We start from the raw sequence: 14,784 nt of genomic DNA, 5'->3' as shown, positions 1-14,784 counted from the left end.
CTTTCCAGAGACTGGAAACACTGCCTAATTTAATAAAAAGCTGTGAAGCATTGTGCTGTGATGTGGTAGGAATGTATAGGATTAGGAAGTAGAAGGCCTGTTTTTGGACAGAGTTCAACCACCAGCAAAATTAATGTTTAGGAACAAATCTCTGATGTCAGTATCCTGATTGATAACATGAGAGGCCAAGCTGGATAAATCTCAGTTATCTTCCAATTCTGAATCCCTTGATCATATATTGAAAAATCAATCTTGCTTAGAGCATGTTGTACCTTTTTGTCTAAAATGAACATTAAAAATGGGCTAGGCTGGATATTCATGCCAAAAATATACAGTATGTTTTTTGCCATTAATTTTTCTGTATGAAGTGTCTTTAAAAAAATAAAAGATAATGAGTGATGTTGAGCATCTTTTCATGTGTTTGTTAGCCATCTGTATGTCTTCTTTGGAGAAATGTCTATTTAGTTCTTTGGCCCATTTTTTGATTGGATTGTTTATTTTTCTGGAATTGAGCTGTAGGAGTTGCTTGTATATTTTTGAGATTAGTTGTGTGTCAGTTGCTTCATTTGCTTTTATTTTGTCCCATTTTGAAGGCTGTCTTTTCACCTTGCTTATAGTTGCCTTTGTTGTGCAGAAGCTTTTAAGTTTAATTGGGTCCCATTTGTTTATTTTTGCTTTTATTTCCAATATACTGGGAGGTGGGTCATAGAGGATCCTGCTGTGATGTATGTCAGAGAGTGTTTTGCCTATGTTCTCCTCTAGGAGTTTTATAGTTTCTGGTCTTACGTTGAGATCTTTAATCCATTTTGAGTTTATTTTTGTGTATGGTGTTAGAAAGTGTTCTAGTTTCATTCTTTTACAAGTGGTTAACCAGTTTTCCCAGCACCACTTGTTAAAGAGATTGTCTTTAATCCATCGTATATTCTTGCCTCCTTTGTCAAAGATAAGGTGTCCATATGTGCATGGATTTATCTCTGGGCTTTCTATTTTGTTCCATTGATCTATATTTCCGTCTTTGTGCCAGTACCATACTGTCTTGATGACTGTGGCTTTGTAGTAGAGCCTGAAGTCAGGCAGATTGATTCCTCCAGTTCCATTTTTCTTTCTCAAGATTGCTTTGGCTATTCGAGGTTTTTTGTACTTCCATACAAATTGTGAAATTATTTGTTCTAGCTCTGTGAAGAATACCATTGGTAGCTTGATAGGGATTGCATTGAATCTATAAATTGCTTTGGGTAGTATACTCATTTTCACTATATTGATTCTTCCAATCCATGCATTTGAATCAGTTCTAATGAGGTGGGTGAAACTGGAGCCTATTATAGAGTGAAGTAAGCCAGAGAGAAAAACACCAATACAGTATACTAATGCATATATATGGAATTTAGAAAGATGGTAACAATAACCCTGTATATGAGACAGCAAAAGAGACACTGATGTATAGAACAGTCTTTTGGACTCTGTGGGAGAGGGAGAGGGGGGGATGATTTTGGAGAATGGCATTGAAACATGTATAATATCATATATGAAACGAGTTGCTGGTCCAGGTTCGATGCACAATACTAGATGCTTGGGGCTGGTGCACTGGGACAACCCAGAGGGATGGTATGGGGAGGGAGGAGGGAGAAGGGTTCAGGATGGGGAGCACATGTATACCTGTGGCAGATTCATTTTGTTGTATGGCAAAACCAATACAATATTGTAAAGTTAAAAAATAAGATAAAAAATTTAAAATAAACTCAACAGATGAATGAAGCAAAAAAATAAAACATAAAAAAATAAAAGAGAATGTCTTTGAAAATTCATAGAATAACTCATTTAAGTAGAAAGATACAGTGCATACCTCAGACCATGACATGTGCTGATGCTGACAGCAGAATCAAACTCATGTAAGATAGATCCTTGGTAAAAACAGTGATCCTAAAAGAGATGAAGAGGCTATTGACAAAAGTACATGTTTTGGTATTATATAAATATTAATATATATACATTTTATATATTAATATTATGTTAATTAATAATTAATATTTAATTAATAATTTAATTAATAATTAATATAATAATTAATATTATATATTAATATAATAATCATTATTTTATTTTCACAAATTACACTTATATTCATTAATGCATTCATTCACTGCATTCTTGTGTTGGAAGATTTTAAAGCTACTTTAGAATTCTTTTATTTTAATTGCTTGATTATTTTGTTTAAAACAGTATATGAATTCTTCCCTCACAATTTTAACAGTCTATGAGTTGATGCTAACCTTAGAAGTGTGACCCTTTTACTTAGAAATATTATTCCTTAATCCATCTTAATATCTCTATCAAATTACCCTCCCTGTGCTATCATTATACATTTCCCCCTGTTGCATATGAAATCAAATCAGTTTTTGATGATCGCAAAAATCAGGTCTCACTCTTTAACCAGGTTCCTTCATGACTTCCCTGCCTCTCTGCTTCAATCAGTTGATATCTTTATTATTTCCTCCTTGGTGCTCCATTCATGGTGATTCCACCAATAATTTCTCTTTCCATCAATTCCTTCTGTTCAGTTCCTGTCTATGTGTGACAATTTCTATGGCCCTAAACCTCAGACCCTCACAGACTAATATCCACTCCCTTTGTAGAAGAATGTAATCCAGCTTTCTTACTGTTCTATTTTGCAAAGAGTGCATGATGACTTAGATTTCATAGCTGATAACTGCCTTAAATAGAGGTGATATGGTTTAAAAAGTACACATTTGGTAGAAGAGAATAAAGTCATCCTTGGCTAGAAGGCTTCAGTGGGCATCTTCCGGAATGGAAAATAAATATAAAAACAGAACGCGTATCCACTGAAATAATACTATAGTAAATGAACCAAAACTCATTTGGAGAATGAAAGAGAGGACTCAGTGTTGGTGCATCAGAAGGACTGGGCAAGGGGATTTTATTCACATAAGAGTCAAATAGATGGAGGTTTTAAAATTGTTCCATATCTTTAAGTTTTATCCTTTAGCTTAACTACTACTCCATCAGGTACCTCATACTTCTTTGGAGTCCTGTTTTACCCTTCCTCCAGACTTAACACCATTTGGGGTACAAAGAAATCAATAAGATACATTAGCAGTCATTGATTTGCTTGTTAGGCAGTGATCAGCCTCCTTTAGCATTCAGAGGATCATAGCTTCTATTCTAGGATCATTCAGTGATGGTAGTCAATGCAAGATTAATTTCTTTTTTTTAAATTTTATACTTACTCTATGTGTTTTCCACACTCTTTGACCAGTGTTAGTGGGAGGAGCAAGTGGACAGTAGTGCTTAGAAGCTCTCATGAGTTGTTAGAACCAAGTTAACTCTTCAGTTTTTAAAATTTTTTTAGATTATTTATGATTATTATTTTTTAACTAACACTTCCCGCAACTTTCTGATTCTGATGTAACGCTTTCTGCAACTACTAGAATGGTTTCAAAAGCTATAATGGTTTAAAAATTATGCAAGGAAATAAATATTTTCAAAGAAGAGACAGCGGAAGGTCCTGTAAGATACCGTGATCTGAGGATGTTTGGTGATTTCCTCTCCTTTTGTGGAGTAGTACGTCTCACTGTAATTTAAGGCTAAAAGCTCCCTGGAAAAGAGGACAGGGAGATGGTGAGATTCATTTATTCTAATAAGTGAACAGATAAAGCCTATTATGTGAGAGAGATGCCTCTAGGCTGCTTTCAATTCTCAGCAAGATCCTCTTATGCTAAAGATAAGCAAAATCAATCCCGGTCACATGAGAAGACTCTCTATCTAGATTTCAGGGTGTGGTACAGGCAACAAAATAAACAGAAAAAGATCCTGGCAGTTCTAAAACTGCATCATTTTGAGAAGAACCTAGGAAAAATATTATCTAAGGAAAAATCTCTTGCCTTAAGTGCCAAAATTAATGCAAAATATTTGTGATATTATATATCATATATGTATATATGATATATATATATAGTATATATTTTATCAAAATATATATCTGTTGGGTTAATGTGCATTAAGATATATGTATCATGTACATATGACACATGGACTTAAAATGATTGCAGGTTTTACATTTTATAAAAAATTATACAATATTCCCCTGTGGCTCAGCTGGTAAAGAAGTTAAAGAATCAGCCTGCAATGTGGGTTCGATCCCAGGGTTAGGAAGATCCCCTGGAGAAGGGAAAGGCTACCCGCTCCAGTATTTTGGCCTGGAGAATTCCATGTACTACAGTCCATGGGGTTGCAAAGAGTCAGACACAACTGAGAGACTTTCATTTCACTTTCATACAATATTAACTGTAAATATATATTTTAATCTCCAAAACAAAAACTTTAAATTAAAGCAGAGAGATATTGCTAAAAAGACAATAGATAAACAAAAAGCCAGTAGATAAAGTAAAAAAGAAGTCAAATAATTCAAAGATCCAAAGAAGAGTAGGAAAAGAAGGCCAGAGAAACAAAAATAGAGACAAACAGAAATTAAATACAACCATATCATTCTTTCATAACATTATAATGTATCATTCATTACATTAAATATTAATAGCTTAACCTTGCCAATTAGAAATCAGACTTTCCAGTTAGAAATAGTGTCAGAAGTCACTAAAAGGCAGTGACCAACCACTTGCCATCTTACAGGAGACACATTTTAAATGTTAAAGCACAGGTAGGTTGAAGAAAATGGATGAAAAACTGTACATTATGGAAACAGTAAACATGTGAAGACAGAGCTAAACTGTACTAATATCAGGTAAAATACACTTCCCAGCAAAAGTGACATTTTATAATGACATAATGAGAAAAGAGTCAGTACACCATAAAGAAAAAAATGATAAATATGTATGAGTCTAACTGCTAAGCTTCAGAATACATGAAGCAATTGTTTTAAAAATTCAAAGGATAAAAATTCCAATTCATAATTGGATGTTTTAATACTCATCCCTTGGCAATTGACAGAACAAATAAAAGAGTAATGTAAGTAAAAATAAAAGATCTAAATAATTCTATCAACCTAAAACTCTTCATCCAATAACTGAAAAATATTTTCTTTCCCAAGGGCATATGATATGTTTAACAAGTTAGAACATAGGTTTGGCTATAAAACAAATTACAATAAATTTTTATTAAAAAAATGATATCATACAAATCTTGACAAAGGTTATACCATAAACTATCAGATATTGGTATCAAATAAATAACACACTCTTAAGTAATCCATGAGTCAAAGAAGAAGTCTCAAAAGAAATTACAAAATATTTTGAAAGGAATGATAATAAAAATAAAACATGTCAAGGTTTTTTAGATGCATTTAAATTAATACTTGAAGGAAATATTATGGTTTTAAATACTTATGACAGAAAAGATGAAATGTTTCTATAAAAAGAGAAAAGTAAACCCTAGATAAGTAGAAAAGTTAAATAATAAAGATAATAGATGGATTCTGTGAAATAAATAGATTAGAGCAATAATGAGCAAATCCAAATTTTGGCTATTTGAAAAGATGAACTAATTGATAAACCTCTTCAGATTTGTCAAGGGAAAAGGATGGAGAACTCAGATTACTAGCATTAGAAATTATAAAAGTTTTATCAGATACTATAGACATTAAAAGAATATTAAGAGAATATTATAAAAAACACTTTATACCAAAAATTTGACATCTTACATGAATGTACATTTTCCTTGTGAATTACAATTTAAAACTGATACAAAGTGAAGTAAAAAATTTGAATAACCCTCTCTGAATAAAATTGAATTTGTAATAATAAAACCACTCCCACACACACACACAAATCCTCAAGGCACAGGTAGTTTCATTCATGAATTCCATCAAGCATTCTAAAACTGACATCTTTTGGAACATATAAGAAGAGAGAATACTTCCTAACTCATTTTTGAGGCCAACATAATGTTAATATAAAAATGTGACAAACATCACAAAAAGGTAGAAATGCTTAATAATATTCATCATTAACATGGTTTCAAAAACCTTTCACAAAATCTAAGTGAACTGAATACAGCAAAGAGGGTTTTATCACAAGGATTCAAGTGTGGTTTAACATTCAAATATCAATCAGTGTAAACTACCATGTGGACATTTCAACGGATGCAGAGGTTAACACTTTCAGAACTTTTGGGGACTAAAACAGAACTTTGAGGAAAGGCACATAGAAATTTCTCAACAAATATTAGCTTCCTTCCATCCTGAGGATGTTAGAATATGCAGATTTTGAACAAATTATCAATATAAGTATGTTATTAGGTTCATATTTCTGTACATTTGTCCAGTGGGAGACTCAAAGTGGAAGGAGATTTTGTTGTTGTTTATTTATTTACTTTATTTTTTTAGCTAATAGGCCAGAGTCTCAATTCTTCAGTGGAGTTATCCTTATATTTTACTCATTTGACAATTCTTCATGATTTCAATGTTTGAGGCTGGGAGGAAGAGCTATTGTGTGTAGGACCAACGGAAAAGAAAGAAGTGGAAATTCACCAAAAACAGCAGCAACAGTTGTGAAGAGAGCTATTGAAGAAAGTTTAATGCATTAGAATTATTTAAGGTACACAAAATAACTTGATAAACTAAATTCTTCCCATCCCTTAGAGTCCTCTCCAGCAGAACTCTATTTGATGTCTATTTTCAATAATTTAGAAGTCACTTAAAAAAAATTTAGTTTTCAAGTTTATTTTGTCCCACTGATTTCCAAAGCATTAATGTATGAGCCCTTAAAGTGAGCATACTCCAGGTGCCCCAGATAGGAAGTAATTTAGGAACAGGAGAGCAGTGTCTATAATTGTTGTTAAATGTTATTAAATTGTTGAAATGATACAAGCTTATTTTAGAAGAGTAAGAATTCAGATTACATATACATAAGAAGGGCTTAAGGAAGTCACTTTACCAGAAGTTTTTTATGAAAACTAGGATACTATAGACTAATATGTCTATAAGGTATTGAATTATCATAGAACTTACCTTGATTTTAGAAGGTGAATTATTAAGATTTTTCTATTTAGGTTTAGTTGATACAACAATTCTTCTTCATAAGCTTCCTGAAAAACAGTATCCATCATGTGACTTAAATGTGTGCCCCTTGAGTCTGTGTTGGTGGTGGGTAGAGGGGTAGGTAGAGGGGAAAATTACAGATCTTTCACATTCTACCCAGCAACCCAAAAGTCCTTTCAGGCAAAATAATAAATACTGATAAAGCTGAATTTCTATGAAAAATTTTGTTTTCAAGTTATTTTTTTAAGTTTTTTTTACATAGACCATTTTAAAAATCTTTATTGAATTTATTACAATATTGCTTCTGCTTTTTATTTTACTTTTTTGGCCAAGATCCAAAGATCTCAGCCTGTGGGAGCTTGGATCACCAACCAGGGATCCAACCAGCCTCCCCACATCGGAAAGTGAAGTCTTAACCGCTGGACTGCCAGGGAAGTCCCCCCAAGTTATTTTTAAAATTTTTATTTTATATTGGAGTAGAGTTTTTAAAATTTATTTATTTTAATTGCAGGATAATTGTCAAGTTATTTTTTTTTAATTTTGGTGGACTTTTTCTCCAGTTATAAAATGAAATTAAATGAAAAAAAATGCATACTTTCCCCTTATTCAGAGGTATACAAGTTACTATATATCCTTATAGTTTTACTCCCCTGGATCTTCTGTTTATGTATTCTTAACAGTTGGTATACACTATCCTATACTCTACATCTTCACATAAAAATAAATCATGACCATGAGCATCTCCTGTTCTAATATATCTTCTTTTACAGTATGCGTATTTTTTTTACTTGAAGACACAAAATGAACTTATTTAATCTACATCTATATTAGAAATTTCACTTGGGATATTCACTGCAGTTAGAATTTCACTATTAACAATGTGGGGGGGGTGAGGAATGTAAAGCTTTTGGTAAATATTACCAGATAGCTTTGAATAAAGGAAGTTCAAAATTAGAATTTCAACAGAAATTTATAGTCATTCTTGTTTCCTTGCCTTAGATATTGTTGCTAATAAAAGTCTTTTGAATAATGACATGATAACATTATGATAAATTGTTCTTTTTGATTACTTTTGAAAATGATATTTTCCTTTTATTTGTATATGACTTTTCAATTTATATCCTTTTGTTGTTGTTGTTTTTCAGTCACTAAGTTGTGTCTGACTCTTTGTGACCCCATGGACTATATAGTCTGTCAGGCTCCTCTGTCCATGGGATTGTCATTTCTTCTGAGGCTCCTCTAAATCATGTTAATTTTTCAGACTTCCCTTATTTCTAATGACCTTGATGGTTTTGAACAGTACTGGTCAAAGATACTGGTCAGGTTTTTCGTGGGATGTCTCTCAGTTTAGGTTTATCTGATGTTTTTCTCATGTTTAGACTGGAGTTATGGAGAATTGATAGAAAACAACAAAATCAAATGTCATTTTTCATAGCATCATATCAGAAGAACATACTGTCAATATGACTTATTACTGATGTTAACCTGGACCATCTCACTGAGGCAACATTTTTCAGCCTTCTTCACTGTAAGTTATACTTTTTTCTTTCTTCCATATTATTCTATCTACTCTTGGGAAGGAAGTCATGAAGTACAGCACATGCTCAAAGGTGGGGTGCTATGCTCCACCTCCTGGGGAGGGGGGTGAATTTCTGCATCAAGTTTCTGATTCTTCTTTAAGAGAGATTTGTCTATTCTCCCTCATTAATTTCCTTGTTCAATCACTTTTTATGCAAATATGGGCTCATGGATATTGACTGATACTTTGCATTATGGTCTAAAACCACATTATTGACTTTGTTGCTCAAATTTTTCTTTTGGAAACTAGGAGATCCTTCTGTTGATCCCTCTGTTTTCTTGACACATTCCCATAAATGTGAGCTTGGGTTTGTTTGAGAACTTCCTTACTTTCTACAGCTGCAAGATGCTCCAAACTCATATTTCCTGCCCTGTCCAGGCTTATTTTGTAGGTTCATCCTGGAACTTTTCATCTTAGTCTGGATTAAGTCTTCAGACAATAGATACCAAAAGAGCCCACCGGATTTTGCACAATGGATAGTAGAAAGCAGGTTTTGACCTCTTGGCTGAGCACCAATGTCCAACCATTAAAAGGTCTGGGAAGATGAGGAAAGAACTGAAGATCAAGAGAAAAACTATTTGCAAGGAGATTATAAAAAAAAAATAGACTTTATGGCAGTAGATGGAGAGTTACTTTTTAATCTCAAGCCATGGGAAAGAGGCCTTATGGGACCATTTGGAAAGTTGAACTGTGTCTTACTTGTGACCGAGAAACCTAAAAAGTGAGCTCCTGTTTTGGTGGAGGGAGAACAAGTCATTGCATTTGAAAGGCCGGCTTTCTCAAGAAGTGCAGAGGCAAAGTGACAGTCAGGATGCTCCATGGGTCAAATGAAAAACCTAAGTCTCAAAATGGAAATGCCTGATAATAAGTATCTAAAAACAGTCATTGACATGTATATGTATGGCTGAGTCACTTTGCAGTTCACCTGAAACTATCACAACATTGTTTGTTAATCAGCTATACCCTAATACAAAATAAAAAATTTTAAAAAACTAAACAAAGTAATTTAAAAATAAAAATAAAAACAATCATTGTATGTCTTTGACAATGCAGTGTTGCTCAGTTGCTAAGTATCTCCAGCTCTTTACAACCTCATGGACTGCAGCAAGCCAGGCTTCCCTGTCTCTCACCATCTCAGAGTTTGCTCAAACTCATGTCCATTGAGTCAGTGATGACATCCAACCATCTCATCCTCTGTCACCCCCTTCTCCTCCTGCCTTTCAATCTTTCCCAGCATCAGTTTCTTTTCCAAGGAGTCAGCTCTTCACATCAGGCAAAAGTATTGGGGCTTCGACTTCAGCATCAGTCCTTCCACTGAATATTCAGGGATGATTTCCTTTAAGATTGACTGGTTTGATGTCCTTGCTGTCCAAGGGACTCTCACGAGTCTTCTCCAGCACCACAGTTTGAAAGCATCAGTTCTTTGGCACTCAGCCTTCTTTATAGTCTGAGCCACCAGAGAAGTCCTCTTTGACAATAGTGGGCATTGCAAAGAACCTAATTTTGAAGCTTCCTCCCCATTAGGAGTATTGTGCATTTTCTACATAAATATTTCTTATTTTTGGGATTAACATTTTAAATGTTTTTAAATTTTAACACTTGAATTAAACACTCTGCTCAGCAGCAGGCCTTTGTATTCCTGTGAAAGTTGTTCAGCCATGCTGTAGAATCTGTGAGGTCAATAAACCTGCAGATCAGATCACTGGGAGAGCAAAATGCTCAAGAGGGACACTCCACGGCCATCAGCTCAGAACAAATGAGGCTGTCTTGGATCAGCCTGGAAAACTGTTAGTGGAACTCTTCACGTAAACTGGAGGATCCACCCACCAACAAACCTGAACTTTTTTTGTTTGTTTGTTTGTTTTCTAATCCATTAAGGGATTGGTCTCCCCGCCCCACACCATTCTCCACCCAAGCATATGTGTTAAGAGGAGTAAGAATCCTCAGAAAAGACACCATATGGCACTTGTTTGCTCTCTGTATACCTGCGAAACAATGCATTTCATTTATTAAATCAAAGCCCATACCTGTATGTCATCCTCATGGATGTGCCAAACATCTCGCTTCTGAATCAGAGGAAGCCTTTTAGGATGAACCAGTTCTTGACCCTCTACTCGAAGGATGACCTTTTCTAAAAGGGAATATAAGCGGGGGGCCAGGGGTGGAGGAGATATATTTGACATTAACATTGATCCATGGTAATTGGATAACTGAATTATTCTCATGGAGTTCATTTGTTCCCAATTAGCAGCCAGGTAGAAGAGCATCCCCACTTTACAAGTATGGAAATTGAGACTGATATATCTAAGTTAGGAAAATATGGACTTCCCTGGTGGCTCAGACACTAAAGAATCTGCTTGCAATGTGAGAGACCCAGGTTCGATCCTTGGGTTGAGAAGACTCCCTGGAGAAGGGAATGGCTACCCACTCCAGTATTCTTGCCTGGAGAATTCCATTGGAAAGTAGGCAAACAGATTGGGGTCCTTCAGTTTCTTACATCTTTTCACTTTATTCTGCAGGTGTGACCTTTGTCTTCTCCTGCCTGTCTCTGGATCCTGCCTCCTGTTGAAGCCAGTCACTGCAATAGTTTGTTTCAATGTAAATTACTGATTTTATCTCTATGGGGCATTTGTATTTGAAGACAACTCTCATAGCTAAATGTAAGACTTTCCCATGTGAAAGGGATTTTAGACATTTTGAATCAGTGCTAAAATAATCTCTATATTACCTATCAGATTGGTAATCATCTGTCAGGTGAGCCCTGCCAACCCCACTACAGAGTGATGTAAAGGAAAGAGCATAGGCTTTTAGAATCTGTTCTTATTGGAACCAGAGTTTTACTGGTTTATTAGCAGTATGACTATGAGTGGGGTTTCCCAAGTGGTGCAGTGGTAAAGAATCTGCCTACCAATGCAGGAAACACAAGAGATGTAGGTTTGATCTCTGCATTAGGAAAATGTCCTAGAGGAGGAAATGGAAACCCACTCCATTTTTCTTGCCTGGGAAATTCCATGGACAGAGGAGCCTGGTGGACTACAGTCCATGGGGTTGCAAAGAGTTGGACGTGACTGAGCAACTGAACACACATACATGACAATGAGTAATACATCTAATCTCTCTGATCCACAGATATTAATCTCAATTTTCTTACCGCTAAATGGAGATAATATAGAATTTTAAGCATGCTAATACACAAAGTGGCTAATGGCTAACATGTTGTCTCAGTTCCAGTTCAGTCGTTCAGTCATGTCCGATTCTTTGTGACTCCATGGGCTGCAGCATGCCAGGCTTCCCTGCCGTCACCAAGTTCCGGAGCTTGCTCAAACATGGTGTCTGCTGCCTTGCAGATATTCAGTAAAATCCTTCTCACCATCTATCAGAGTACTTAAGATTAATACAATGTTTTATAGAACTATTGAATCTCAAGATTAAACATAATCTAGTCCAAATTCTATGCTATGTTTTCAGCAAAATCAGTGAATATTAATATTTTATCATTTACAATTTAAACTTGGTGACAAAAGAGATGTTGCCTCATAGCATACTAAAAAAACTATCATAAAAAGATTAACACATACCTTTAATCTGAAAAATGAGTAAAATCATGAAACATAAACTCCCGGGAAACATTCTGAATGATTCTGGCAAACTGGGGCACATGTGTTTGAGAAAAGACGCGCACAGTTCTTGGTCCTTGCTGCCACAGAGAGGACGAAGACCCTAGCAGACAGACAGGCAGTTTCGATCCAGCACAAGGAAGTGTTCCTTATCGTGTTACACAATTTGTGAGGTGCTTTAGGCTAAAACCTGGAGGGTGGACGTCATGTACTAATTAAAGGCAACCACTGAGATGGTGGTGGTGGAGGAAGTGGGCTGGACAGAGATCCCTATATTATACCTGTTACAAATATGACTCCAGATGTACTAAATTATTTTTAAAATGAAAACATCACATTTGTCTTGGAAAAAATTACTGAAGCATGTTCATATAAACTGTGGTGGAAGAAAGTCATCTATGCTGAAAGCCACATGTAAGAACTGTCAAGGAAAATTTGATAAAATAAAGTAGATAGAAATACTGAGAACTTTTCTTCTTAGCCAAATAAAGGCCTGGACCATGTAGGACATGAGGATAATGATGTTATGGTACTAAATGAAACACAAGATATGAATCCGTATTTTATCCCCACCCTGATAAAAGAATCCAGAGAGTCACTAGGGTAAGAGGGAGAGATGAAGGGAAATAACTTTCCCTTTCTCCCTGGTTTTATTAAGATATAATTGACAACAGATTAAGGTATATGTCATACAGATTTGACAGTATATATTATGAAATGGTTCATGTCATATAGACACCAACCACCACCCCACCTTTTTTTTCTCTTTTTGATGAGAACTCTACAGATCTATTGTCTTAACAACTTTAAATATACCACCTAACCCTGTTCACTACAGTCATCATGTTGTACATTACATCCCTAGTACTTATTGGTCTGATAGCTAGGATAGATCACTTTCATCTAAACTTATTTATGAAAGCTCATTTATGCTATAAATCACAAATTAATTTCAAAAAAAAGGCAAATAAAAACTCCAAATATACATACAACATATATAATAAAATGTGAGGGCATAGATCCCGATAATATAGAACTCTTTCAAATCAATACAAAAAGAAAACATTAATGGGCAAATGTGCAAAGGACCTGTACAAATCCTTCTATATGCAGGTGTTCTCTCCTTATATTAGAAGAGATATACCTTTGCAATATAACCCCATATCTGCTTGGGATTCTATCCCTCCACTATCTCCATTATTGATTATCCCCATAATATTCCCATAAATGGAACCAGTCTACCATAACTGGAAGTTTTCTTTAACTCTTTATTTTGTATTGAGGTATAGCCAATTAACAGACTTCCCTGGTGGTTCAGATGGTAAAGAAAATGCCTGCAATGCAGGAGACCCAGGTTCAATCCCTGGGTCAGGAAGATCCCCTGGAGAAGGGAATGTTTACCCACTCCAGTATTCTTGCCTGGAGAATCCCATGGACAGAGGAGGCTACATTCCTGGGGTTGCAAAAGAGACATGACTGAGCAACTGAGCACACATATTAACATATTGAAGAGTTTGGAAAAATACTCGGTAATAGTAAGCACCCAATAAAAGTAGACTATAATTATTTAACTTAACTAGGAGGAGGTTTTATAATGCAGTAAATAAAAGTGGACATTTAGATCCAAACCACCTGGGTTCTGTTCTCAGCACTTGTTTTTCCTACCTACAAACCTTGGACAAGGTCTGACCTCTCCATACCTCAGTTTTCTTTTCTCCCAAAATAAGTATAACAACAGTATCTTGGGGGTTCTCTGCTGGTTCAAATAGTAAAGAGTCTGCCTGTAATGCGGGAGTCAATCCCTGTGTTGGGAAGATCCCCTAGAGGAGGGTAGAGTTAATAACTAGGATTAAATGGGGTTAATTTAACTGAATCACTTAAAAGCGGTATCTGCTACATATTAAAGGCTAGATAAGTGATGATTTTTTAAAGAACTATATAAATGTTGAATTTTGCTTTTATTATTTTTTCTGTACCGATTTTATCCACTTCTCATCTTCCTCTCCTTCCCTGAGACTCAGGAGCTCTGGCTTCCTTTCTTTACCCCAACATGCGTTTTCTCTTATCCAAGAACCTCTGGATACACTTGTTTCTCTGCTTCTCTGTGGCCAGATTAATTCATCATGCTTCAATTCTTAGTTCAAGGGTCACTCTCTCAAGAAAGACTTCTCTTACTTCAGGGTCTAGAACAAGCTTCTTGTTGAAACAAGATACCTTTTTCTTTTCTGAAAAGTTGTTAGTTTATAACAAACTGATTCATCCAATTGCTTTTATCTGTTTCCTGAAACAAAACATAACTTCCAGAAAGCAAACTCTGCTTGCTTTTTCTTAGTCTGGAACCATATATGTAGAAGTGTCTTGCATATAGACAGTGTATTCAATATAAATTTGTTCAATGCAATAAAACTAATTTGCAATATGAGTAGGATCTGCTTCCATCTTCATGTGTTTCTCAAAATTTTGAACGTAATTGGAATAACTTTAAGTGATCACTTCTACCAGCAGAGTTTCTTTCAGGTCAATGCAAGAGATAGTTGAAGACCAAAGGGCATACTTAATATATCCAACCTGTTATCAAA

General features: G+C 35.1%; 1 protein-coding gene across 2 annotated transcripts in view; it reads right to left on the bottom strand.

Annotated features, from left to right (window-relative positions):
• The window catches only part of ADAM7 (ADAM metallopeptidase domain 7), a 52,647-nt gene extending 40,279 nt beyond the window's left edge, over positions 1-12,368 (bottom strand). Inside the window, exons 1-5 of one of the 2 annotated variants that reach the window (XM_061425866.1) lie at positions 12,167-12,368; positions 10,616-10,719; positions 6,980-7,056; positions 3,535-3,613; positions 1,844-1,920 (exon numbers count right to left, since the gene is read on the bottom strand). In XM_061425866.1, coding sequence (XP_061281850.1) covers positions 1,844-1,920; positions 3,535-3,613; positions 6,980-7,056; positions 10,616-10,719; positions 12,167-12,248 — 419 coding nt within the window. In that variant the 5' untranslated portion in view covers positions 12,249-12,368. The remainder of the gene's footprint in view (positions 1-1,843; positions 1,921-3,534; positions 3,614-6,979; positions 7,057-10,615; positions 10,720-12,166) is intronic. The other variant, XM_061425865.1, reaches the window with a different exon arrangement.
• Between the last annotated feature and the right edge of the window lie 2,416 nt (positions 12,369-14,784).

This window comes from Bos javanicus, chromosome 8 (assembly GCF_032452875.1).
Source record: "Bos javanicus breed banteng chromosome 8, ARS-OSU_banteng_1.0, whole genome shotgun sequence".
Classification (NCBI taxonomy): domain Eukaryota; kingdom Metazoa; phylum Chordata; class Mammalia; order Artiodactyla; family Bovidae; genus Bos; species Bos javanicus.
This window is presented reverse-complemented; position numbering and strand designations above follow the sequence as displayed.